Source organism: Pezoporus flaviventris, unplaced genomic scaffold, assembly GCF_033815535.1.
Source record: "Pezoporus flaviventris isolate CSIRO_AGI_PZ_B2104156 unplaced genomic scaffold, CSIRO_AGI_Pfla_v1 ptg000063l, whole genome shotgun sequence".
In the NCBI taxonomy this organism is placed as follows: domain Eukaryota; kingdom Metazoa; phylum Chordata; class Aves; order Psittaciformes; family Psittacidae; genus Pezoporus; species Pezoporus flaviventris.
The window spans coordinates 6,674,692-6,702,559 of record NW_026892611.1 but is presented as its reverse complement, the minus strand read 5'-3'; the positions used below and the strand labels follow the sequence as shown (position 1 = coordinate 6,702,559).

At 48.3% G+C, this 27,868-nt stretch overlaps 1 protein-coding gene across 2 annotated transcripts; it reads left to right on the top strand.

Moving 5' to 3' along the window:
* Positions 1-1,251: 1,251 nt before the first annotated feature.
* RCC1L (RCC1 like) lies at positions 1,252-16,576 on the top strand. Of its 2 annotated transcripts, XM_061470348.1 has the most exons (11): positions 1,252-1,558; positions 2,414-2,543; positions 4,675-4,803; positions 5,654-5,720; positions 6,807-6,858; positions 7,888-7,972; positions 8,976-9,157; positions 10,543-10,627; positions 11,684-11,857; positions 13,158-13,243; positions 14,830-16,576. In XM_061470348.1, exons 1-11 carry the CDS (start codon positions 1,265-1,267, stop codon positions 14,905-14,907), a joined length of 1,362 nt encoding a protein of 453 aa, XP_061326332.1. In that variant the 5' UTR covers positions 1,252-1,264; the 3' UTR covers positions 14,908-16,576. The 2 variants fall into 2 exon arrangements, with proteins under 2 accessions (XP_061326332.1, XP_061326333.1); XM_061470349.1 differs by lacking the exon at positions 4,675-4,803.
* The last annotated feature ends 11,292 nt before the right edge of the window (positions 16,577-27,868 follow it).

Below are 27,868 nucleotides of genomic sequence, written 5' to 3'. Positions count from 1 at the left end.
CCCCGAAATAGCAGCACAGGTGTGGCAGTGGTAGCCTCCACCATGTCAGGAGGCCAGTGGCCATCACAGTGCCAGTGCCTCTGGAACAGGGCTGCTGCTCAACAGGGAGCATGGTGTGAGGGCTGTGTTTGTGTGCCACCAAGCCAGCCCTGCCGCTGCCATGCCAGGCAGGTTTGGGTCTGCATCTGGGTTTGTGATGGAGTCTGGGTCTGGACATCGGTGTAGGTTTGGGTTTTGGTCTTGGTTTAAAATTATGTCTGAGTCCGGGTCTGGAACTGCACCTAGGTCCAGGTTAGGGTCTAGGGCTAGGATTGGGTCTAGTTCTCAGTATGAGACTAGGTTTGGGTCTGGGTTTGGATTTGGGCCTGGGTGTGTTGTCCCTAAAATGAGGATTCTCCAATAAGCAAATCAAGACAAGGAGTCAAATTACTTGGTTTTATTTCAATTCTGCAGATTCAGGTGCTCAGCCTCCGCCACAGCCAGAGCACCCTTGTTTCAACTCGTTTGCCATTTATACTAGCAAGGTGTAACCGATTGGCAAGTAACAGTTTCCTTTACCACCCATGATGACATATTTTCATATGCTTCATGTTTAAAACAATTAGGGAGGTCCTCTAATTAGTCTCAAAGGGGTGTGTACTTTGGTATTAGAATTACGCAGGGTTAGTCAAGGATTCACTCCTGTCTGAACTTTCGTTCTAATTCATGCACATGTCTCTGTCTAATCAGCAAGGCAAAATACAGCCTGTGCTGCCCGGCGGCTGTCCATGATGCTCGTCGTGGTTAGACACATTCCATGGTGTACAACACAGACCCGTGTGATTGCTCACCTGGTCACTCTTAACCCTAGTACTTTGGCACCAGGCGTAGGTTTGGAATTGGGGCTGGGTCCAGGTGTGGGTCTGGGATTCGATCTAGGTCCAGGTGTGGGTCTGGGATTAGATCTAGGTCCAGGTGTGGGTCTGGGATTCGATCTAGGTCCAGGTGTGGGTCTGGGATTCGATCTAGGTCCAGGTGTGGGTCTGGGATTAGATCTAGGTCCAGGTGTGGGTCTGGGATTCGATCTAGGTCCAGGTGTGGGTCTGGGATTCGATCTAGGTCCAGGTGTGGGTCCGTGTCGGACGCTCCCGGGTGGCGTAGCCCCTTTAAGAAAGCGCCGCAGCCCCGCCGCTGGGCGCATGCGTATAGGGGGCGGTGAGTGGGCGCCGGCGCAGAGCGGAGGCGCGGGTGAGAGGTCGACAAGATGGCGGCCTGAGGGAGCGCGATGTGGGGCTCGCTGTGGGGCACGCTGAGGGGAGCGCGGCCCCTGCCCGCCCCCAGCCGGGGCCTGGCCAAGCCGGCGGCCCCGCAGAGCACCCGCCAGCTGAGGGAGGCCGAGGAGGCCGCCCCGGTGTTCCAGTACGCGGGGAAGGCGGCCAAGCGGAAAGACCGCGTGTTCGTGTGGGGCTTCTGCTACTCGGGCGCCCTGGGCATCCCCAGCTTCGTAAAGCCGGACGCGGGCTGGAAGAAGCCGCGGCGGATCCAGGCCACTCCCTACCGGCTGGAGACGGAGGAGAAGGTGTGCGCGGGGCCGGCTCCTCCGGCCGTGCCAGCCCGCCTGGGCAGGCGGCGTCTGTCGGCAGGGAAAGGCGTTCCGGAGCGGGATGTGCAGGCCTTGCCGTGATTCATTTATTTCATGGCTGCAGAGGCACTGGTCGGGGTGGTTGTTGGTGTAACTGCGGTAGCACAGAGTTCGGAAAAGAAATCGGTATTCTTTTGTCGAAGGCGTGAAAGAGCAAGAGTGTGAACAACGTTTATTAGAGAAAGGGGGGGTCATTTTCAGTGGCTTTTATGTACTCTCACCTCCACGAAATTGGAACCTTGGGTTGCAAATCGCGTTGTTACTTTGCCTGCGCGTTTCAGCTGCTACACTGTTGTCCAGTTCAGGAGAGTCAGAGCTTTTATACTGGGCTTTTCTTTGGCAAAAGGACTAAAATGGGAATGTTATTTTCATAATTTTCTTTGGTTTGTTTTATGCGCTGCTGCTCGCCAGCAAGTAGCGCTTCCTGTTGTGTTTGAATGGGTCCTAAATAATGCAGTGCTATGTAACCTGCTCTCGTTGGCCCTGTCTTAGCAGGGGGGTTGGACCAGATGATCTCCAGAGCCCCCTTCCAACCCTGATGATTCTGTGTATGTATGCACACGAAAATAAAACTAAAGCAGTAATGTTGGACTTGAGTTTACACTATTTTACGTATCACTGAGGGGTGTTTCCAGTCAGTTTTGTAAAGACCGTGCGTACTGTGAGTCTGGGCTGTGTTTGGATACAGCTTAAGGAAGGCTGAATGCTGATGGCCCAGTAGCGTAGGGTGAAACTTGTTCTTCTAAGCTCCAGTTTGTAAATGAATGGTGTGGTCTGTGTTTGTTCTTGAAGATCTCCTCTGCTGCCTGCGGTTATGGATTCACTCTGCTGTCCTCTCGTACCACAGACATCACCAAGGTGTGGGGAATGGGGCTGAACAAGGACTCCCAGCTTGGATTCCAGAGGAGCAGAAGAGACCGAAGTAAGGATTGAAGTGTTTTATAGACTTGGAGGGCAGCACTACAGGATACATCTGATGTGAGAAACTTCACACTAGAAAGCATGAAAAATGTCCAGGAGGCTTTGATGCAGAGTGCAGGGCTGTGCTTTTGTTTGGTTGTTTTTAAGGGGGTATTTTTGGGAACTTAGCTGTGTTTTTGTATGCCTTGTAATTGGTCACAGTATGCATCTGTTCTGTGCACTGTGCTTACATTTTTGCCTGGATATAACTAAAATATCACAGTTTATTCTGCAGAAGGGGGTGTGTGTGGTTAAGGTGTTGCTTTGAACCTCTCTAATTTGGTAGTAGACACTGTAGTGGACTAGTTAATAAAAGAGTTTTGGCAAGATGCTTTTGCACCTATAAACTAATTTGCTTTCCCACAGAGATCTTTCTGTACAGCCAGTGGAGTTTTTTGTGAGCCTGTAGAGGTTTTTTATTTTAATACCAAATTGCATTTTGAAAGAGAAACGTGTTATTCAGTCACTCTGTCTCATACCAGACTCTCGAACGCATTTAAGATGATAATTTCAGTGGAGAACATGGCCATCTTCCACCTAAGACAGATAGGAAAACCACTGACTTCTCCAATAGAATGGCTGTCTCTGACTTGCTTCAGCTCTTAGTTCTGCATGTGCTGAAGTCTCAGGGGTATCTTGTAATTGACTTGTTTTTCATCTAACCCGCTGATTGTTTTTGCCAGAGAATCCAGAAATAGGTTAAATAATTTTGCAGTTCAAGCACTTCTAAAGAAGAGAGTGTTCAGTGTGTGGTAGGATCTGCTGACAGTGCAGTGCAGATCAGTGGGATTGCTACTTAACTTCCCAGACATGAGCTTCCTGTTGTAAAGCTGAGTTCATTACTCAGTTTTACAAGCTTACTTTGGTACCTACTAGTCCCAGCACGGTGTCCCTGTAGATCCTTTGTTTCCAAGGGAGTATGCAGCCTTCTGAGTTATTTCATTTCATGCTCTAACTGCAGCTGTTTCTAAGCTAAACTGTTCATAATTTGCTCTTGCCCTCCTCTTCCTTAGTTACTTCATTGCCTCTTTTCTCCAGAACCCCTCTGATTTCAGTGATGATTACCACAGATCCCAGCAGCTTGTGGTGCTCTGCTGGAAGGAACAGTGAGAGAAGAAAAGGTTTTTTGCATTGTAACTCCCATGTCTCTAGACAGACACAAACGTCGTGTTTCAGTTCCTGCTATATTGCATGCCAGGCTCCCACCATTGGCAAACAGCCAGTTATGATGCCTGTCACATCAAGTAGTGTCTTGCTGTAAAAGGTTATCTAGATTTTCTGGGTATTTTTTAAATGGGAACTAGTTAAAGCACTGCTGCATGTGAGCAGAATACGGCTTTGGGTGCTCCTGGGTTTTGTTTCAGTTGTTACAGTAGCTTTGATATCAAAGCTTTTTGTCTCCCCTTAACCTTTTCCCTAGTACTGGTTAATGTTTTGCTGTTCTTCCTTTTTTCCTTTGTTTCCCAGTTGACCATAGCTGATTACGTATTCTTCACGTTACTAAATCTTTTTTCTAGTACAGCCTGTCGTTTTCTTTTGTAAATGCTGGATCTTTTACCCCCTGGGGAGCCAGGCTAGCTAATGTTTCCTGCATTCCTTTTTTCTGAAAGGGCATTTAATCCACAGTTGTTTAAATATGAAGCCCTAAGATATTTTTTGTTCACCTTAGTGATTGCTGCTGTTGTACCTTGATTGCAGTATTCCTGGTTGCACAGAGTGCTGAGTTCGTGCATGGTGTTAAGCCATAATCCAGCCTTATTTACCAGAGTGGGTAAACATGTGGCTGAAAGCCTCTGTTTCTGAGTTCTGGCCACCTGAAACCTTGATGACATCTACCCTGTAGATGTGGATTTTTGACTTCAACCAGTGATTATTGGCTTCAACCATCCCTATGGCTTTTAACTTCTCCCCCCCCCCCCCCGAAGAATCCCAGTCAGCCTTTTACTTAGGTTAGTATCTTGGCTTTCTAAAATATATCTGCTTTTGGAGCAAAATGGAAGCGAGTGTGTGTATGTACAACAGGATGGGCAAATGAATGATGAATTTGCTTTGTGGAAGCTACTGACTTGTAAAATTTCTCTCTCTTCCTTAAGCTAAGGGCTATGAATACATCTTGGAACCCTCTCCAGTTCCATTACCACTGGAGAAGCCGCAGCAGACTCGAGTCTTACAGGTGTCCTGTGGGAGAGCCCATTCCCTGATCCTGACGGATAGTGAAGGAGGTATAGCATTGCTTGTCAGGTGTCCATTGTCACCAGCACTGTGCTTTTATTAAAAGCTCTGAGAAAGATTGTCTCTGTCTCTCAGAACTACGCCCCAGGCAGCCTGTTCACACTGGAAATGGAATGCAGGTTGCTATTGGCCTTTGTGGGATTGTTGCTGGGAGGGAGAGCCCTGAGCTGATAACTGCATTGAGCTCTGCTTGGCTCAAGCTATAAATGTGTTGGAAGCTTTTTCACTACAAGTGTTGCAAAATATGGATTGTTTATGTAGCCTTGGGCCTTGTTCAAGTGTAGCCTGTCTGGCTGAACAAGACAAACATGGTTTTGAATGCAGTTTTGGATGACTATACCAATACTCCTGTGTTACTTTCACCTTGAAGCCCCAGAGTGCTACACTTACAAAAGCAATTCATTAACAGGCCTTTACACAGAAGATCCTGTTTGAGAAGTGGCTTTCCACATCTCTGGGAATTCTCTGGTGAGGTGGCTTCAGTGCTATGCCTAGTGATCCAGTGCTGCTTCTCAGTGGGTGAGCTGGTTCGTGGGTTGATTTAAAGCTCCTGTGGGAGTGATGATCTATTTCCGAGTCTCCTTGGCAACAGCAGGATGTTACTAAAAACAGCCAATGGGCTCCAGGTGCCTGCAGTAATATTGTTGGGATATTGTTGACAAAAATGGATTCAGTCACTTGAATTTAAGTGGACTTGGTTTGAAGAAAGCCAATGCCAATTTTTACAGCACTGTATTCTACCTTTCATACTGAGGACCACACGAAAATATTTTGTGTACCTGAAAAGAGGCTTTCAGGGGAACAGTAATAAAACCAGTGCATTTTATTATTGTTTTTCAGTTTTCACCATGGGGAATAATTCTTATGGACAGTGTGGCCGGAAGGTTGTTGAAGATGAAACGTACAGGTGAGACTGAACTTCCTTAATCTTAAAAAACATAATTGCATGAAAACAACCCTACAGAAAAGCCTGGAGTTGGGAAAAGTCTGGTAGTGTAAGGATCCTGTTTTAAGTATTCCAAGGATAGGCTTTTATGCTGCAGGCATCATGTAAACAGCCTGGCTTTAAATCCAGGCTGGGCTCTAGCACCCTTCTGACTACATTCAGGAAAGGCAGAAAGATGTCAGCATGTGACAGATTTCACAGGGCATAGTGAGAAAGCTCAGCCTTCATAAACTGCTCATGGTAATTGGTGTTAGTAGTCAGTCTTTCTCCCTTTAGCCTCCTGCAAAATCTGAAGGTGTTAGAAATGCCAGTTAATGATGAGAGAGACATCCTTTTGTTTAATCTCTTTGCTGTAACTACACTTAAATCTGCAGTGCTTTGCCTTTACAGGGTTTTTGTGGGCCACACCAAAGTGTATTCTCAAAATGCTCTCTCAGATAGTATTGATGGAAGTGGATAGTGGGAATATGTTGAAAGTCACCGATTCCCTGGCAGGGCCTAGAAGAGGTCTTGCTTGTTGCTCTCTCTGTGATCCACAAGAGTTTTCCTGTGGAGTTAAAGAAAACAACTGTGATTTTGCTAGCTTTTTTTCACCTTGATACTGGAAGTTAGTCATTAGATTGTTCAAAACAGCAGAAGTCATGCTTTTGTGAAAGAATGACATGGATGTTAACACTACACTGTGCTCTGGGATATCTGGTGAGTCTCTAGTGAGGTATAGTATTTATATAGGTGCTGCAGTATTATCAAGTGTCTGTGTTCATTCTAGACTAGGGAATTTGAGGATTGCTCCCACCCCTAATTCCCATGAGAGTTTATATTTTAAAAGTGACAGTTCTTCTGAAATAAGAGAACACAAAATTACTTTTCTTCTTTGTGCAGTAGTTTTGTAGTGGAACTGCTCTTTGAATATAGAAAAGAACATGTGAAAGAATCTCTTTGTGTAATAGCAAAGGGGCTTTCAGTAAAGGCAGGTCTACCTTCATGTTTTTTGGTTGCAGTCCTCTGAAATCCTCTGTGTTGCCTTTTGTCTTCTCGGTGGTTCAGTGAAAGCCATGTAATTCATCAGCTGAAGGACTTTGACAGCAGAGTTGTCCAGGTAAGAGGATCATCTGAATTCTGAAGGTGGATTGAAAACTGGCTGAACAGCCATGCTCAGAGGGTGCTGATCATTGGCATGGGGACTAGTTGAATGCCAGTGAGTAGAGCTGTATTCCCAGGGGTCAGTGCTGCGTCCAATTCTGTTTAACATTTTCACTGATGATCTGGATGATGGAGCAGAGTGTACCCACAGCAAGTTTGTAAATGACAAAACAGGGAGAAGTGGCTGATAGACCAGAGGGTGGTGCTGCTGTCCAGAGGCTAGAGAAATGGGCTGATGGTGAAGTTCAGCAAGGGGAAGGGCAGATTCCTGTACCTGGGGAGGAAAAGCCCCAGACAGCACTGCATGCTGGGGGTTGACTGGCTCAGCAGAAAAGGTCCTGGGGGTCTCAGTGGACACCAGGTTGACTGTGAGCCAGCAGCGTGCCCTTGCTGTAGAGAAGGAAATGATATCCTGGGCTGCATTTGCTCAACTCCTAGGTAGTACCTGTGTGGCAGGGAGGTTGTTCTGATGCCGCCACTCTCTTAACTTGTGGATTAAATATCTTTAATCTTTGGCTGATTTCTAAGGTCTGCTTTTGAAGGTCTTGATTTTAGTTCCTGTTAAGCCTGTGGCAGGCATGGTTGCTAGTTCAACATAAATGTCAGTTTGAGAACAGATGTGTTCCTAGAGCGCTTACATGGCAAGGAATCAATAGCAGTTTGTAGCTGGCATTGGAACCACGTGGTAGCACTCTGGGAAGGGACATCTCTTACTTACTCTTTGTTGCTGAATTGAACTTTCTGTTAACCAGGCCTTGCCTTGGATCTCAGAACAAATCAACTGCAGCAGTATTTTCCACAAGGAAAATTCTGTATCGTGCCTTCCCTGCCTGTAGAGCTTTCAATAGGGAGAGAACAGTCAAAATCTGAGATAATGGGCACTGTAGAGGTTCATTGCTCAGCTGGTTTGCCAGTAATGCTTTATTAAATCCATTCTCAACACATGAACTTCACTGACCAGCTCTGACTTTCTGCTTGTGTGCAGGTTGTATGTGGGCAGGACCACAGCCTGTTTAGAACCAAGAAAGGTACAGTCTATGCATGTGGATGGGGAGCTGATGGACAAACAGGTAGGACCTCAGTTCAGCTTGCATTTCAGTGGGTTGATGAACATAACAAGCTGTCCCTAATTCAGAGCTTCTGATGTATATTTGTCATGCATGTATGGGCAGAAAAGGGCTGGGATGTTTCCAGCTGTGTGCAGATGGTCTGAATACTCTTGTGTAACCAAACTGAGACAAACCAGTTAATTTTTAGAAGAGCTTTAGGATGCCACGCTGGCAATCTAAGCACGCTTGTGAGGGGATGTGGAAGTGGTATGGGAAGGTTAGCTCCCTTGTTCTGGGCAGGCTTTGCCTTCCCAATTCTTATTTCAGGGTCTGTTTTGTTTCTTGCTTCCTTTGAACTGACAGAAGGTTTTGGCAGCTGCTGCTGTCTTAGCATAGGATCTTTGGCCATGCCCTTTTTCTGGTGGCTTCTGTCAAAGAACTTCCTCACAATCCTTTCTACCACTCCTTCTGCTGCTTCTGAATCTGGGTGCTTCCCGTGGTTGTCTTGTGTAGACATACTGTAGGCCATTCTTGTTTCTGTCCTCTGGCAGCCCTTTCTGTCCTCTTTTCCAAGCAGCCCTTTGCCATGTAGTGTGTTTCCTTCCCAGCCTCTTTTGCCACTTCACCTGTTGTCCGATTGCAGTGTGCTGTTAATCATGGCTTTCCTTGCAGAAGGCAGGATACAGCCAGTTTGTGAATCTTCACCTCTGTTGTGATGTCTGCCTGGCTTGGTTACTGCTCTCTCAAACACTTTGGTCCATGCAGATGAGGGAGGAGACTCTTTTCCAGGTGTGATTGTGTAAAGGTGTTTTGTACTCTAGAGAGGCTAGTAGAACTGGTGTTTGTGGCTTCTTGTCCTTTCAAACTGGTAGTTAAACAGATGGACAGGAAGATTTCTTTTGGAGGAAGGGTGATTGGATTCTAACATGACAAAATGGTCCTATGTAGGTGTTAAAGGTATGTCTGGAAAAAATGCTTCATAATGCCTCTATCATAATCCCTCTACTTTTCTTTTTCCTTTCAGGTCTTGGACACTACAACATCACCAGTGTTCCTACTAAGCTGCGTGGTGACATTGCTGGAGTAAATATTATCCAGGTCTCTTCCTACGGGGACTGTTGCCTGGCTGTTTCAGATGAAGGAGATGTCTTTGGTTGGGGAAATTCAGAATACCTGCAGTTGGCATCTGTCACAGAAACCACACAGGTCAGTTGGCCTGAGGGCATGGTTTTACATGTTTCAGTTCAGCTGCTGTGTGCACATTCAAGAATTACACACCTCTCCCTGCTCTGGCTTCCTTAGGCAGCGGTATAAATCAGTATAAACTCACACCACTAGCAGGCTGATTTTACCTATGTTCACAAAACCACTCTCTCTGAAATGTTTGTACAGCTTTAGGGCAGTACATTTCCCAGCTATTGATGTGCAAAAGTTTGTGTCACCTCACCCCAGTTTGTCTGTTAGAAAGGAAGAGTGCACCCCGTGTTCTTTCCCCATCCCGTGGATTCTGCATCAAATTTAGATCCAGCTTGAGTGCCTGTATTGGTTTCAGGACAGGATTTAGGCTTTTGGCTGGCTAATCTAGACTTTGGAGTGGTCCTGCTTTGAGCCCGGTGCTGGTCCATATGATCTTTGGAAGTCCCTTCCAATCAACTTGTATGTTGGTGATTTTTCATGAACAAACTTAGTAGGTTTATAGCTGAGTCCTCAACAAATCCCAGTGTCTCACAGCTTAGTTTTTTAGAGCAAATTCGAGGGGCAAAGATACAGTGCTGACTTGACACTAAGGATTGTAGTACTGAGGTAACTGGGCAGATGGTTTCCTCCTACAGTGAAAGTAGGAAATGGAGTCAAGGAATTAATTGATACTCAAACTACCCTTAGCAGAAGACTAAGAACGGACAGGTACCTCTGTTTCCTATGCCTGTTCTTGTAAGGCTACTTACTGAGATCTGTAAGGCCTGAAGACAGTGACCAGGTTAAGTAGTGTAGTAGTTTCCTGGCTGGGTGCTCAGTGGAGGTCAAGAGGGTCTGAAATGGATGAATGGCATGTTTGTCAAAGTGGGAATTCTAGGGACAATGTAGATAAAGGCCAAATTCTGGAATCGCAGAGCTGGATACTGGAAATCCAGGGTCACTGTTCACATGTGTCAAGCTATGTATGTTTCTGTAGTGCTGAACTGTACCAGATAAGAGTGACTTTCTTCAAGTGATTTTTTCATAGTCTGTTCAAAAATGCCATTGGCCAATTTTGTGAAAACTTGCCAGTGTACTGACTTTCCCATTGGGTCTGCCTCAGAGAGCCAGGGATGTAAGCAGATGTTAAGCGTTCCCATCTTTGTTGCCATCCATCTAAGTTTTCCAGTGGGTAACTTTTTCCACTTTGTCCTCGCTCTCAGCCTTAATGCATTTCATGTAGGTTTTTTTTAATGTTGGGACTTGCATTCAATCTGTAATTGAGGCAATAGGGGTTGTCTGTATCAGCAATTCAGTGAATGTAACCCCTAATCGGAGCTAGAGACCAAGTTTAAATTGTGTATCTAGTTGGCAGTTTACATTGTCTGTAACAAGTCTTTTGCAACCTCACACAGGTGAATGTTCCCAGACATTTGCCATTCAAGATTGGGAAGATAAAGGAGGCTGCGTGTGGAGGGACTGGCAATGTCGTGCTGACGGGTGAGCTTGCTTTTACATTCATCCTCTTTAGTGCAAGCCCATGTTGTAAGTGGATTGTAGCATCATGGAGCATGCTGGGTTTTTTTTTACTGGAAACAGAAGAATACTGTCTTTAATGAGGAAGGGTGGGAGACTTGAGAAATCTGTGATGTAAGAATATACACAGGGAGTTACTTTCAGTAGCCACAGTGTGTTGCTTCCAGTATGTGCTGTGTGAGCACTTGAGCAAACTAGAACAAGAGCATGGTTGCTGCTTGTGGCTCTGATCTCGTTTTCTGATCACACGGGCCATATGCGTCTGTAATGAAGATGGATATAGGGAGGAAGGATGGCAGCACTTGAGAGAAAAAGAGCCCTTCAAATTCTATAAATCTGACACGTAAATAAATCTTAATAAACTCAGCTGGTGAGCAGAGAGTTCTGAGAACAGTGAAGCTCTGCAGCAGGCTTCTTAATGAGTGCTGCTTTGGATTGCTGGTGGCCAAGGGAGCACAGCTTGAAAGTAAAGGAACGAGGGAGAGGATTGTACTACTTTCATGAAGGATCATCTCAAGGAAGATGTTCATATATATGATGTGGTTGTGAAGACAAAGATACTTGAGTTTCTAGCTTGAAGGGAGCAGACATAGCAACATACTGTCTTATGCTGTCCAACTGCTGCCTTTCTCAGGCACCCAATGTAAGGCAGAATGCCAGGCAGAGCTACTGCCCTAGTGCTGGTTTGGCCATGCCTCAACGGAAACAGTGGTGGTAATAAAACACTCAACATCTATCCCATCAGTCAGTAAGCTGAAGTATTTTTATCCAGCCCACACTGTGTTGGCATGATTTCCCAATGAAAGTTTTGCCTGTGAAGCTTGATCCGTTTGCACAGCTTAGGAAAAACTGAAGGCATTTGGATGGGAATGCATTGTTTGGAAGTTTGAAATAGTCAAAAGGTGCTAGACTGCTCTGGGAGAGAGGAAAATATCCTTTTGGACCTGATTAACTCTTGGTCGTGGCACGAATTTCACAAGCACAGACTTTCTTACAGAATGTGTTCTTATTGTAATACAGAAGAAGGAAATGTTTTTGTCTGGGGATATGGAATTCTTGGGAAAGGACCAAACCTAATAGAGACAGCAGTGCCAGAGATGATCCCACCCAGCCTTTTTGGCTGGTCAGACTTCAATCCGGACATCCGTGTTGCTCACGTTCGCTGTGGACTCAGCCATTTTGCAGCACTTACAAGTAAGTTTCTAGTCCTGCTGTCATGGAGAAGTCCCATTACCGTGTTATTCGCAGTTAAGAGAAAACCCAAGAATCTGTCTTTGGACTTGAAGCTCACTGGACTGCAACAGGAGAGGCAGGCAGCACATTTACAGGCGTCAGCATGGTTTCTGACATGGGTACTGCACTAGCATATGCTTCAATTAAGGAAGTGTTATTCTTGTAAAGCAAACAAAACAATTCTCTAAAACAGGAAACCTGGGACGGTTTTTTTCATTTCCTTGTAGAGATTAAGTCAGCTGCACTTCCGAAGCAGCAGGAATTCATGTGATAAATGAACAAACTAAAACTGAGTCTAAATCAGACTCGGGGTTTCTTGGCTCCTCTGAACAATTGCGTTAACAATCTGAGGTGAGAAGACCTCGGATTTAACCTGCAGAGGGTATGGTTGATATGTACACCCTGTGCTTTGTACCAGCTTTAAAAGGAAGTTTTGGATCTGAGAGCCATCTGAGAGTGGGCAGCAGAGGGCAGCAGCGCAGAAAACCCATTGCTTGGTGGCCAAAGTAATAGTTTACCAATGAAACAGGCCAGGTGCCATCGTGCTTAGTCCTTCTTGGGGCTGTGGTATGCATGGCACTGTAAGTCTGGTTACAGGGTGCTTGTAACTGGTCTCCCCCTGGTATCGAGGAAACTTTAAAAGCTGCCTTCTGATTAAACTGTGCTCATGTTATCGACTGTGTTTTGTTTGTCTCTGCTAGAGGCTGATCTCAACACTTCTGAGATCCACATGTATTGCTGAGGAGCTTAAAACTCTCCCACTACTGAACACAAGTTCCTTTTCCCCAGTTGTCATTAGAAGGTCACTTCTATCCAGCAGAATAACCAGTCCCTGGGAGGTGGCCTGGGACAGATTTCGCTGCCTTGCTTACCTGATTTGCTGTGCTGAGAGCTGATGTGGGTCAGCTGTTGTTGCCTAATTTCCAGCACAAATGATTGACTTCACCATGAATGATTCCCTGGAATCTCTTCTGCTGCACTCTTTCTTCAGCTAAAATTCCAAAGCAAGAGCTGTAAGAGGGGGAAGCAAAGACTTGTGCCCAGAACTTGCTGCTTGTCCTGCTCATTAGGCATCGTTTTCCCTAAGCACAAGTACATTTATTGTACTTGGAACTAAACTTAATGGCTTTCATACTGCATGTATAGCCCTTTATACTCCCAGAAGCACTGTAGCCACAGTTGTCAGAATCTCAAAGAGAATTCTTCCTTTTTAATGACTTTGCCCTGTTTCATTCTTTTGATTCTTTTTTATCCTGTATAGACAGAGGAGAACTGTTTGTATGGGGCAAGAATCTAAGAGGGTGCCTGGGAACTGGAAGAATGGAAGACCATTATTTCCCATGGAGGGTAAGAATGGAAGTATTAAGGTCAAGAGTATATTCTTTAGCTAGTCTTTGTTGTCTTGAGGGGAAGAAACATCATTTGCTGTGTAGTTTTGTTGAGTAACTTTGAAAAAAGTGGACTCCCGAGGTGACTGTGGAACTGCTTTGTTTTCCAGAGGTCCTTGTGTTAGCATGCTTGGGGATGGAGAGATTCAGGAATTCTTTAGTCTGCTATCTCAGTATCCATTTTGGATCCCAAAGCAACATCTGGTACTCTGTTGCATCTGAACAGTTCTTGCCTCCCACTCAAGTTTTCTACCTGCTGCCTCTTACTGCCTCTTCCCTCCCTTACTAACCCACACTTTTGTACAGGCTGCAAAGAAAACCACCAGTATTGGTCATCTGTGACCAAAAAGGCTTGCATTACACATCTGAATTAGGTGAACATTTTGGTCATTGGTCAGACTATAGTGGCAGAAAGGTCCACATAGGAGTGGACCTATGACCTTCCCTTGCTCCTCTCCCATGTCAGGCAGCTATGGTGGTGGGTCAGTGGATGGGTTATGTAGCTGTAGTAGGAGATCCTTAGCCACTAAACTGTTTTCATAGCTGTTTTGCAATGCTTCCAGTTCCACTCCCTTCTCTGATGGCTCTGGGAGCCAGACTCTGAGGGTGTAGAAGAGTCTTTGGCTCTGGAGTTCAGCACTCAGCCTAACAGATGTTCCCCGTCTCCATAAAGGCCGAGTAGGAGAGGAGGGAGGCAGTCGGTGGGACCACCCTGGAGTCCTTCCCTATGTCTGAACTTGCAGTGGATGTGTATCTTTAGCATGCTTTCTTCTATTAAAAATGAATTAAAAAGACAACTCTGGAGCATTTGCCTAAAACCACACTGCTGTGGCTGAGTGGAGTTTGTGAATTCACCAAGTGTGGCATGTCCAGGTTTCCCTAAGTGTGGACATTGAGGGTTATGCTCCCTTGAACAGCCAGCTCCTGTTTGGCACTACTGCAGCAATGTATCAAAGCAGGGGCAGTTACCAGGATATTTGTCTGTGACGTCCTGCTCTAGAACCAGCCACCTCTCCTCTCTCTTAGCTCTAACTTCTTTTGTAGCCTCTGCTTGAAGTCAGCTTTACATGAAAGAGCTGTAACTGTTCTAGTGAGTGAGTTGGATCTGCTTAGCATCATAGCAAAAACTGCCTTAGGCTGGAGTTGAGCTTTTGCCTTCTTCCAGTCCTTGCTGATGAGAGAAGAGGCAAATCCTCGGGCAGATCCTCTTCCTGCTATCTGGATTACACTCTGTTTGGTCGTGCTGTTTCTGCTGCAGAACAGATGGGCTGAGGTTACGGTCTCCTCACTATCTGCTAGTGAGTCCTCATGTTCTGTCCTTCCAAAGGCTTATGTCCTTCTGTGGAGTGTGGAGGGAGACGGCTCAGCGCACAAGCGTGTCTGGTGCTGAATCTTCTTTCTCTGGGTTTTCAAGGTGGCACTTTCATTGGCACACGTCCCTGTGAAACCAGCTGGCATGTTAAGCAGGAGGAGAAGGAGAAATAGGAAATACCAGGTGGAAAGTCCCAGCTGAAGAAATAATGCACTCTTGTGTGTCTGATGCAGGTGACTGTACCCGGTGAGGTGGTGGACGTTGCGTGTGGAGTTGATCATATGGTAAGCATGGTTAAGTCTTTTACCTAGTCATACTGCTGGGCCTCAGCACTGTGCTAAGAAGATGGGGGCACTTGGTGATGAGCTCTTGGAAGGGAAGACTCATTCTGTGAAGCCAAGCAAGAAGTGACTGTGAGCAGAGATGGCCGTAGTAGCTCCTGGGTGTGTTGTCATCTCTGCATCACTGAAACGCTCCAGCCTGGCTGCAGGAAGGAATTACGTTCCCTGAGGAGTGAAAATGCAAGGAGTGCTCTGGATGGTTTGTGATGAGCTTACGAAGAGACTGAGGCCAGCCACAGCTGGTGAATCCCTCTGTGCCTAAGGATGGAGGGCATCTCCATCAGGGAAGACTGGCATGAGGTGAAATCTGTAGCACAGGACATTAATTTATAGACGCTTTCCCTGTCACCAGCTCTGGGGTGTCAGGGTTGGCCTTATCCAAAGTATTTCTCAAGGAAAGAGGGGTTTTTTAATAACTATTTCTTTATGTGAAAGAAAAGTCATGCTGGCTGTTGGAGTCCAGCACAGCTGTCCTTGTGTGCACCACTAGCTGCAGTCTGCCCAGGCTGCTGTTCGTGTGGAAGCTGAATGCACAGTGGCTGGGAGGCAGAGGTGTGCTCTTACCCTGGGCTGTTACAGGCTTTCCACGTGAGCTCTGAACACCAGAAGAGCACGTTGGTTAAAGTGGAGGAGTGAGATCTTCTTTGCAGGAAGAAAGTACTGTTAAATAAGACAGCCTGGAGAGGTAATCATAGGCTGTCTATGCTGCTGATGCTGTGGAAGGATAGATTGATAGTGACAGTAGCCAGTCTGTCCTGTTTATGGAGGCAGGCTGGCAACAAAGCTCCCTCTTGGCTGCTTGCAGGGTTGGTGCTCAGGCAGTAGATGTGAACAGTGACAGTGCTTGCTGCTCAACAAGTACTTTAGTCTTCATGTGCTGACCACAGACCACTGCCTTTGATTTTTGGGGAGCGTCCCTGCACTCTGCCTTCAGGGGTTTGGTGGCTCTCAGTTGCAGAAAGCCTTTTATATCATACAGGCTTTTTGGGAGCACCGAGCAGGGAATGGAGTCTTACTGGGCAAGAAGCAGAACCTTGTTTCTTGGTACCTTCTTAGCACAGAAGTTGTGGTGAGCGTGGTTAGGCCACGGTGAGCTGATGGAGATGGGATGCAGGAGCTGTGTGTACCTGTAGCAGGCACTTACAAATGTCACACTGAAGTGTGGGGAGCTCCCTCTGGTGAAATACCCAAACCATCAGGTGAAGTTTTGTCATTTCTCTCAGGGGGGGATGTGTGTTCTGTGTAAATGAGTTTGGCAAAACCCAAGCTGGTGCATTTTTAATAAAGTGATTGTAAAGTCTTTGTCGGTGGTAATGGGAATATTCTTGAGCTTGACTTCACACGTGAGCTGCTCCATCTTGCACTCTGCACTTAAACGTGAGCAGTCACAGCGGTGTGACAGGAATCTCTTCTCTCAGCTGAGACACCTCCGTATCTGCAGGACTGATCCCTGTGTAGGCAGGTCTCCATGGACCCAGGGGATGCCACGCACTCACATTTAGCTGAAGTTCTGTATCAAATCTTGTGTAATTGCCAAAAGTCAAGGGGTAAACTCTTGATGAAACAAGTCTTGAAGAGCTTTGCATATAATACAGGAAAGGTGAAATAAAGTACGCAGGGACATGTGTATGGGTTGTTATTGATGTGGCTGTGTAACTGGTGGTGTGTGGTGGGTTGGGGCAGAAGAAGCAGAAAGCTCCTGTTAAATTGTGGCACAGCTTCACTGCTGTGAACTCCATTAAGTTATCTTTAATTTATATCTTATTTCTCCATGCGACTCAGGCAGCTTGAGCTGCTCAAACATGTCTTGTTGGCCTCCTGGGAGCAGCTGTGCCCTTTTAATGTGAGGAAGCTTATTAAAGCATTGAAAACAAATATGAGGAGTTAGGGGAAGAAAGGTGTTGCCAGCAATTCCTGTCGTGGATGTTGGTGTTTGGGAAGGGCTGCCCAGGCTGGCTGGATCGTGGGGGGGGAGCGCTGCAGGCTTTGAACTGCTCTTGTTCACAGCTGCTTCCTGCTGGGATGAGGATTCATGTCATGTCCTACCTGGTTGTGTTGCACTCTTGCTGTGCAATAAATTGCAAATGCAGGGTGGTAATTTGATGCCAGCAAGGTCTTTAGCCCTAACTAGAAGTGTTGTATGGCTTAATGCAGTGGGAGTGTTTGCGCTTTCATTACCGTGGCTCTGGGCATTCTTGAACGCGCTGTTTGAGGGGAAGGAACAAGGTTAGTGGCAGGGAGCTGATGGCCTGGCCAGCACCAGCACTGACCCTTGATGTCAGTCAAAGTGTGATTGAAAGCTTGTGGGTCAAGATGAGGACAGGGAGATCACTCACCAGATGTGTCTTCAACCAAAGAAAGGCTCGGGGCCAGGCCCTAACAGCATTCCTGCAGCAGCAGCAGCCCCTCTCCATGTGCCGCTCTCTAGTTAGGAATTAACAGACAAAGGTTTTATTTAAGAAAAAAAAGGCTAAGAAAATAGAAAAATAAGGCCAATGCTGTTCCCTCCCAGCACCTACCGAAGCCATCCACACCCAGGAGGGTGCAGGAGCCCTGCTGTGGTGCAGTGACCCCAGGTCATTGCAGCTACGCACTGGAAGGCAACTTGGCATCACTTTGTCCTTCAAAGTACAGCAAATGAGCCAGCCCGAAATACACCTGCATCCCTAAATATACCTGCAGCAAGGGGGAAGGGGGGGCAACAACAGGGACACAGCTCAAATTAGAACTAAACTAACGTACTTGATTTCGCATTGATTAGCAAGAGTAATTCACCCTTCAAACAGCACCGTGCTGCTGGCTTTGGCTTAAAATAACCCGAAAGTGCTTGAGGACAAGGCACTTGCCTAGAGCCACATACAGCTCCAGGCACGTTGGTGGAGGAGCCATCTCCAGGGCTGCAGGGGGGAACAGTGGGAGATTGGTGCCTAAATTCCACATCTGCATCCTGCACGGGGCTGCTGGCAGGAGAGCTGGCCCGGACAGAGCTCCCGCAGCCCCTGCACGGCAAGGGGGTAAACCATGAGCAAGCCCATAAACAGAGCTTAGCTTAGGCACCTGCTGCACTGGGTGCCTTTTGTCAACAGGATCCTTTGAAAAACAAATGACTCAGCCAATGATGAGCCTGAAACATTCAGACTGCTCCTGAAATAATGGTACTTTGTCATGACTCATCAGAATCTGGGGTCTGGAGCGTTTCTGGAAGGGGCTGTAGCCTTACCCCCTCCCATTGCAACCCCAGCACCTCCGTGCAGGTAAAGAAAACTACTAACGCTAAGAATGTCTCAGTGTATGCAGTGTCTTTGGGGTTTAACAGCCTGAATCCTGCGTTTTTAGCCTAGAACATCACTTGTTTTGCAGGTAGCTGCAGGCAGTGTGAGCTTGTTGGCAGTTCAAGTGTTGATTTGTGTTTGTTTAATGGATTAAACCCTGGAGGCAATGCTCTGCACTAAAGCTGCATTCCAGATAGCAATCCCACACTGAATTCCTGCATGAATGCTCTTACACTTGACCAGAAGAGTCAAAAATAGGTTACACTACACTGAAGATATGACTATAGTTCATGTAAATGAGCTGCTTCCCTTTAAAAACCCATATAAATTGTAGTAACTGTGTATGTTGTAAGTGATAGGGGTGATGATCCATCTCATTTCTCTGCTTTTTCTGGCACGGTTCAGCAGGTTCTTCAGCTCCTCCTTACCGAGAAGCTTATGGCCATGGCACTGCACAGCTTATTGAGTATCCCGGGATCCAGCGTATCCCACTGAGTTCTTACTTTAAGGGAACAGGATGGGGCAGGTTTGGTGGCTCCCAGAGAACACCTGCAGGATGAAGGTGATGGTGGGTACCATCCCCAGGGGGGAAACACACCCAGAGGCAGGTCCAGGACACCAGAGAGCCTTGGCTGAGCTTCCTTAAGGGGTGTATGTAGGCAAAGGGCACTGCTGGGCGTGAGGCCCAGGGTGGTTGTAGGTTGAAAGAATAAGAGCTACATCTTCTAGACAATGCCAAGCTCTGCTTTATTTTCATCAGTTTGATCAGTACAAAAGCAGACAGCGTATGTTTCACTTTTTATTCTTTTTAATTTTAATTAACACTTTACAAAGTACAAAATATACTGTCCTTTATTTTGGAACATTAGGATTTTTTCTTTCTTTTTCTGGTATTTTTTTCATACAGTACATAAATCTCAGCTTTTCAGCGTAAGACCAGCAAAGCGTGTGCACTCGCTGGGAAAGCAAAGCATCCACTTCTCAGTGCACAGAGCACAATCCTCAGCTGCTTCCACTGCTCCCTCTGCTCCCTGGTGGAACATTCCCCTCTCCCAGAGGCCAGCACAAAGGCCACCAACGGTGTCCCCTACATCCCACTGAGCGCAGCCTTCCCTCAGCTGCATCCCAGTGCAGGGGGTGAGCACAGGCTGACCCCCCCCCCCCAGCAGTTTTGCATTAGTCTGGTAATTAAAGGGAAAAATACACATTTCTGCTCCCACCAGAGGAACGGCTCCTGGGGGGGTCTGAGAGGGGAGCAGGGAGGAGGCTGCAGGTCAGGGTGCCCAGGGCTGCTGCATCCACAGCTCGACCTCAGCCCATTTGGTTGGTGTCTGAGGCTGGAAGCGGGGCTTCACTTACACAGAAAATGAGACATAAAAGAACTGGTTTTAAGAAGGCCCTACAGGTTTGTGCTTCCTCCCCACGCCGCCCAGCACAGCCCTGCCAAGGGGAGCAGAGGGGCAGACCCTGGGCCGAGCTGGGCAGACGCTGCACCAGGAGCCTCTCTGCCCTCTTGGCAGTGCCAGGGATGCTGTGGCCATCCTGGGCATGTGAGGAAAAACCGGGCTCCTTAAGTCTGAAAGGGAGAAAGAGAAATGCTCAGTCTCGTTCACGCAGTTGGGACACGGATAAAGCAGCGATGCATCACGGCCGTGGAAGGGCAGACAGCACCCACCCAGCTCTGTATGTGCCCAGTGTGGTGGAGTTCCAGTGTAAACCCACCCCGTGACCCCCCAGGGTGACAGCTCTCTGTGTTTTGGCCCAGCAGAACCACAGTCTGTCCCTAAGCTCCCTCCAAATTAACCTCCCGGGTGCCTTGTGGTGCCCAAAAAGCAGGAGAGAGCCGGGGTGAGCCAGTGCTGTGCCATGGGGCCATAGCAGGACACACCTGCGAGCTGGGGCTGTGGATCCTGAGCGTGTTCCCAGGGCGCTGTGGCACCGAGGAGACCCCACGTCCCAGCACCCACTGGCATGAGGCAGTGTTCACCACACAGAGCTCATCCCCCCTAATTTCAGAGGAAACAAGGGGAGAGCGGGCTACCTGGGGAGTTAACGGGGAGGGAGGGACAGGCTCTTCCAGGGGCTGAATCAGAGCATCCAGAGCTGGATCCTGCCGTGAGTCACTGCCCAGCAGCCTCCTTCTCCCCCGCCTGTCCCAGGAGCCGTGGCTATCTCACTGCAGCACAAGTGATCCCACCACCATCCCTGCAGCTGCAGAGGCAGCACAGAGGAGGAGGAGGCAGAAAACACGGGTGCCACAGTGCCAAAACAACTTCGTGTCTTGTAAGCCTCAGATCCAAGCCTGCAGCTCACGTGCAGGGGAGGGATGACAGGAAGAGCAACCCAGCCACAGGCACTGGGGACAGGACCACACTGATGGGACACTGAGAGTGGCAAGAGGCAGGAAAGCGCCACCACCCTGTATAACCAGGCCCCTCATCACTGACAGCCCTCAAATGTGGCTCTCACGCCCCTACCATCAATGGCTATGGGATTAGCACGAGTATTTCTAGCAGCAGTTGCAGCGAGGTTTTTCAGGCGAGGCGAAGGGCAGCCCCGGCTTCAGCACCACCAGGAACACGGGGAAAAGACTTCCAGTGCCTCTGGGGAGCTGCAAAAGCCCCCCAGCCCCCGCCCCACGGACACTGATGTGCTCCTCTTTCCCCCCCGTGCTATCGGAGCCCTTCACAGATGCAGAGCAAATAAAATCCCCGAGGAAGGAAGCACTGAGACAGCGCGGCTCAAGGTGGGAGAGGGGACCCCGGGGGCAGGGCCTGGAGGAGATGAGGGCAGAATTCATCGTTTACTTCCATGACAAATCTAAAGCAAGGCTGAGGTCACCGAGCTGGGGCAGACAGCGTCTGCTCCTAATGGCCAAAGGGAAACTGGGTGCTCCTAGTGCAGAGCCGGAGCCGTCCTTTCCTTAGCCTGAACCTCCCAGCCCAGCACAGCCCTGCCCACGCCAGCACAGGGCCAGCCCCTGCTGAACAGCACCGACGCAAACACCCCATGGGGGACAAGGGGAGGCTCAAACCCAGTCACCACTTCAAGAACAGGACCGGGTCACTGGGCTGCCCGTCAGGTAACTGCAGTGTCCTTAAAGGGACCAAAAATCACAGGGCTGGCCTGGACATTATTTTACAAGAAACAACTACAACAAAAGGCTGGGGGGGGGGGGGGGGGGGGGGCTACAACACACACCCCCCTTCCCCCCTTCCTTCAGCTTCCCACATGGCAAATGCTCTTTTGTTCTTCCCACTGACCCCAAACCCAAACAGGAGACCACTGGTTTCCTTCAGCAAAAGGGAAGTTCCCTTTCAGCTGATGGGAACGATTCTGCAAACGGGGCTGAACTCCCCTTCCAGCGGCGGAAGCAGCACTAATGCTCACAGCCACCCGGCAAGCGGGGTGCTTCCAGTGGCATTCCCACAAGGGCCAGGGAATTGGGTACCTGGAAAACCATGGGATTCAAGTTACACAAAGAGCTGGTAGGAATCCTTTGGGAAAAAGCAAGCGCTTATTACTGCAATTGCAGGAAGCTGGTTTCAAGCCCCAGGATGCTGAGATAGCAGCAGGAAGCTGGGCAGCGCAGGGGGACCCCAAAACACAGCCAGTCCCTGATGGCACCTGTCCAGACGTGCAAGAGACACAGCCTCTGCCACAGCCACACGGGCAGTAAAAACCAACCAGCCCCCAAATGAAGGACGAAAGGAGCCCTGGGCTTTGGCATCATCTTCTAGGGTTGGGAGGACACCAGCAAAACCACGGGGTCTGCCTGCAGAGGGACACTCGGCAGCACATCAGCTCTCCTACGGCACAGGCAGAGGACAGAGCTAGGGCGGAGGGGAGCAAAGTGCTCCTGATACTTCCCAGTTTGAGTGCTCCCAGATTCCTGCTGGGCAGCTCTGTCCATCACCTCCAAACCCCTCACGCGTCACCTACAGAATCCTGCAGGAAGCTAAAAAAGGGTGAAAACAAGAACCCCAAGGAAGCCCAGGGAATTCAGTGGCTGGTTTGCAACCACAGCACCACTTGCACCCAGCCGGGCAGCCAGGGCAGGAGCTGTGGAAGTTCTGGGCTTTCACTGGGATGAATTGAGTGGGGTTCGTGCTGCTCCCTCATGGTTGGGTTCTCACCAAACCCAGGGCAGGCAGCGGCACAGGCAATCTCTACAAGGGAATTATAGAGCAGGGAGAAGCTATTGCATGTAATCTGCCATTACAAGGTCACATTCAGTCCTAGGTATACAAATTATCTTCCCAACCTGAAGGAGAAACGGCTGGTGCTGTCCAGAGAGACCAAGAAAGGGATATCTTGGCCATATGTGTTCCAAAGAGGTACGGAACCCTAAAATTCATACTCTAAAATTAGAATATACTTTATTTTCATCCATACTTCCATTTATTTCCCCTGCTTGAAACAGGGTCTGTGCATTGCTCCATCTCAGCAGAGCTTCTGCCGGGGCTACAGCTGCTACAGCCAGGATTTGCTGCTCAGCCTCTGGTGCACATCCTGTGCTGCAAAGCCCAGTGCTTCCTTCCCCCATGCTAACCAGAGCTGGTATTGCATCTGAGCTGTGCTTCGTTAAGATTAAATAACGCAGGAGGCGAGGGATGGGGAACAGGAGACTGAAGACAGCAGCGTTAACTCAAGATTCACAGTTAAGTGTTTCCCTCAGTGTCCCGGGAAGGTGCTGAACCCTCACTGGGAACGTGCACAGAGTGTTCCTGTACCAGCTCAGTGCTGCCGGGATGCCCGAGGGATAATGCTGGCCCCTGTCACATAGAGCACACGCAGGGTACAGACAGACAGATGTGCTCACGGGGAGAAGGTATCTGAATCTGGAGGCAGACCTGCACATCTCGGCCAATGTAAACACACCCCAGCACACACTATGAAATGCAAACACTATTTGGCAAAGAATGACTGGGTTTTACTCTCCAGCAGGTAATAAAAGTTTAATCCAATCCAACGCTTGCAGGCAGGACTGGAACAGGTAAGTGAGATGCCTTAAGCTGCTTACTGGAGATGTCACAATAGTCATAGTAACAGAGAGGAAAGAAATCCTCGTCAGAAAATGATTTCTGGCCCATCAGCGAATGCTGCTGTGACTCTGCTCAGGAGCCAGCAGCCAGTGCTCAGGCTGGGGCTAAAGGAACCACTTCTCCCTTGTCATTAACAGAAAATGACAATTATGCAGTGCCAAGACAGAACATTTGCTCTCACTGAGCACTGACTGCAGCAACACAGGACACAGCGCCCTCTACTCAAGTCACTCAGGAGAGTCTGAAAGCCCAACAGCAAGTGTAGGTACACGGAGCAGAAACCACTTCATGTGACCAACCCCTCTGGCCTCGGTGCCAGACACCAGCTTTACCTCCGAACACCCAGGGATACCCAGAGTCTTCCTCCCAAAGGCAAGCATCTGAAGGCTTTCTGAATACTGGGGGCTTGGGAAGGCTGGTGCCACCCTTGCTGGGATGGTGCTATGGGGACAAAGGCATCCCCAGGGGGTCACTGGGCAGGGCGGGGAGGTCTGCTTGATTCCCAGAGGGAAAAGGATGGAAACACTTTTGTGTTCACAACAACGATGAGCAAACCCATGTACATTCATATCTGCAAATTAAAAACCACACAGAGTAACTCCTTGGCATCGCTGGGCACCGCAGCAATCCCTGCCTTTCCCCTGCCCTTTCCATGCCTGTGCACTAACAAGAGCCCTCACTGCTGCATCACGGAGATGTGTGGGAAACTGCACAGACAGACACAGGGATGCCCATGGAAACAGAAATTCTGGGGCCAACAGTGTGGCTGCTGTGGGTCAGCACAGACTGAGGCCATGGCCCTTCTGCCATGACGGCTGCACCAGCTCACACCTCTGCAATAGGAAGAAATACAAGCATTGTACAGCAGAGGGAATTAAAAACCAGCTTCTTTCAGAGCCAAACTGATCAAACACATGCAATGTAGGCTCTAATGTCCCATACAGCCTCCCTACCTTCACAGGGTGCCAGTCACACTGTTGAACCCTCATCCCTGAACCCTCACTGGAGACAACAGGTCCCTGTGCAGGGCAGCCGGTGGGGGAATGTACTGGGAGCTCATGCCCAGGGATGGTCAATCCAGCCTCTGAGCAGAGCTGCTTTGTGCCTTGCATCCCTCAGGTGTCTGCCTGCTGCTGAGAGCATCACGAGCATCAGGGTGCTCATGGAGCTGTGCTGGAGCCTGAGTGACCTCCTCTGCACTCCTTGCTTCCCTCCCAGCATCTGCAGGACAGAATCTTGTGCTTTAGAAAAGTTAAACCTGATAAACTGCTGGATGCTCTTCTTGGCTAAAGCAACCGTGACCTTCCAGTAACACTTCCCTTCAAGCACCAGTCCTGAGAATCCCCACTCCAGCTCTGCATGGCACATCTGAAAAGAGTAAATCACTGCTCAGTGCCATGTGCAACCCCTCAAGCAGGGTCTGACACCAACAAGCATTTTGTTAGAGGTGAGGGTTGATTCATCTCTGACCGACAGCATTCCCTTCCTGTGCCCTTGGGAACGGTAACACTGAGCTTGGAGTTAAAAATACATTCGGAGGCAGCAGCATATTTATATTATGAATGCTCTTTATAAATGGCATTGCCATTAAATAAGTCTTAATACTAATGTCACCCACTGCAGGTGCCACCGTCTCTGTGCTCAAGCAAACCCAAATGCTTCCATTAACACCTCCCTATGCAAGAGAGATTAATACATGCCACTTGAAGCACAGCATTTAGAAACTCTATCACTGCAAATCCAACTGACTTCAATGTCTGAACAGAAACAGCAAACTGCACAATCCTCTGCCAGGATGCACTGACTGGGCGGACTGGAAATCAGCGACCTGGAAGTGCCACCTGGAAGGTCAGCTGCAAGGGAGCACCCTCAGTGCATCTGGTGAAGGGTAACTGAAGTATCAAATTAGAGGATGGTTTGGGTAAAAACCTTTCCCCACCTGGACTACAACAGCGTTCCTGATCAGCAGGAAACTGATGATGCGATGCAAAGACCGCACACTTCCCACAGCCAGGTTCCAACAGCCTCTCCTGCTTTAAATGATGCTCCAACATTTCCATCCATTTAAAAATAACCCATTTATGCTCCTCACAGGCCAATCAAGGCAAGTTTCCCAATCCACACCAGAACTCTGCATTAGCCCTCTGGCCACCGAGCCACTAGCCGGCACATCTGCCAGGAAACCCTGCAGGAAGCCCCACAGCCTCGCAAAGGTCACCACGAACCAGCTCTGGAGGAAGTCCAGAGACAAGCCCAGGCCACCCCGAAATCCTTCATAGGAAGGAGGCTCAGGAGGTGCTGGACCCAGCCCGGGCACTGGTTCAGTGCTGATGGGGACTGGAAGCCCCACTGCAACCCCCCAGGCAGGGTCTGGGCAGGCACTTTGCAATGAACCATCACCACTTACAGACTGAAGCAATTCAGGGCAGCAACTAAAAGACTTATCTCAAGAAAAACAAACAACTTCTTTTCTATAGTCTGTGTGCTTGAGGCAACCAAACTGAAGAGGAACAGGGTGTTCCCGAAGCAGGCAGAGAACCCAGTGCTGTGAATCAAGCAGAGGAACCACAGCTTTGCTCCAGGTCAGCTTCTCTGCTGCTCGTCGCTAAAAACACGTAGAGAAATCCCGAGAGCGTAACTAAGTATTCGTATTGCCTATATACTTGAATTAAAAATATATGGTGAATACGTGTGTCTATACAGCACTTACTACGTATATACACACACCGAGAGTGTGCCTGGAGTATACACACATGTACTCACCCAGTATATATTAACCTATATTGCTCAAGTATATATGCTCTGTACAGTATACAGCCATACGGACACAGAACACAGGTATTTATACATGTGTACAAGACACACTACGCATTTCTATGTAAACACTATACAATTATATGAACATATGCCCACACTTGCACAGTAGAAAGGAATTTGCAGCCAAAATCTAACTGGGGTGGGGGGAAAAAGACAAAACCCTACATAGTAACACACACAACGTGAGAAAGGTTGACGTTCCTAAGAAAACAAAGGCCTCAGAGAAGCAAGGAGGGCATAGGAGGGCTCACGTTCTCCTTCCCTGCCCACCCCTCCTTGCAGGGCTGGCAACGCTGGTTGCATTTCACTGTTTGCTGAGGTTTTGTGCAACGAGAGGAACCAGGAAGGTTCGGGTGATCCCTGATGAGCAGCAGCCACGGCCAGGGATGCTCCCGCAGAGCCAAGCGGGATGCTCGAGGCAGGGGGGGTGGCTGATGGGTAACCGGGGCCTTCAGCGCCCAGCCAAAGGGTGTCCCACCGAGACATGCTCCTCCTTTCATCCACACAGTGTGAAACAGCACAATGCCAGGGATGCTCAGAGATGTTATTATCATAAGGCATTTAAAGAAAAAAGAAAAGATCCTTCAATTTTTCCCCACCCCAAAGGCCAGGAGGTGCTAGGAGAGCGTGAGCTGCTGAGCAGCTTGAAAAGCCACTGCTGTGACTCATGCAGCATGTGGTGGTGCATTATTACTATTGTTTTCAACAAAGCTCCTACAGACCCCTTTCTGCCTTATCCAGCCAAGGTCTCACAAGCAACACCACTGCGGACATTCGCACCCATCCTGACTGCACACTTGACTGCCCGTCCCCAAGGCTCTGTTTCCAGGTTCATCCAATTCTGGCTAAATTCAGAGTTATCTCCCACCAGCAAAGTGACGTGGGGAAAACTAAAGGGAAAGCATCAAACTACCCCAAGTTGTCTGAAATAAGCTTCTGCGTTCTCAGGACAAAACAAGAGAGGAAATCAAGAGGTGAAGGTGAGCATGATGGCAGAGACAGAGCTCCTCAATGGCATTTTACATCTTGTGACATTTCCAGGCTGGGACATCAACCTGCGTTACGGAGTTCTTCTGATCCACCCCAAAGACTTCTGCAGATTTCACAACCATAAGCCTGACTCCCCTGGGATAAAAAAGGGAAAAAATTAAACTAAAAATTCTGCCTCTGGAAGAGCCTGAGTGCAAGGTCCAAAGAATATAAAAAGTAATTAAAAACTATTTTTTTCCCACTTTCTCTTAAGGCTCAGTAAAGTTTTTGCTTGTTTCAAGTAATTCCTGATCGTACATATGATCTTTAGAAAGCAGCACTAGCACACGCAGAGCAACGCACGGTGCCCTCCCTCTGATGTGGGAAGTGGCTAAATCATCATTTCCCAATGGCTGTAAAACCTGGAGCATAAAGAACATCCTGTCCTGGTGACACCGTCCATGCACACAAGGAAAGCTCAGGCTTAACTCAGCCAACCAGAAAGTCTGGCTGGTGACTCAGCAGCTGTACACCAGCCCATGTGCTGGCATCTCCTCTCCTGCACAGTCCCACAAACACCCTAACCTGCCACCCCGAGGAGGAACCCTTGCATCCTTATGGCATGTGGTGGAAGAGCAAAGCATCTTTCTAAGCAAACATCCAGAGACACACCTGGAATAAACCTTTACTCCAGAAATCCGGAGTGAATATCATGGGGCAAGACCAAAAACGCATGTAAAGGAACAGCAAAACGTACAATTCAGCAAAGTATTAAACATGTGCCTAAGTAGGTGTTCCTCAGTAGGGATGCTTTAACTTGGGGCCTAC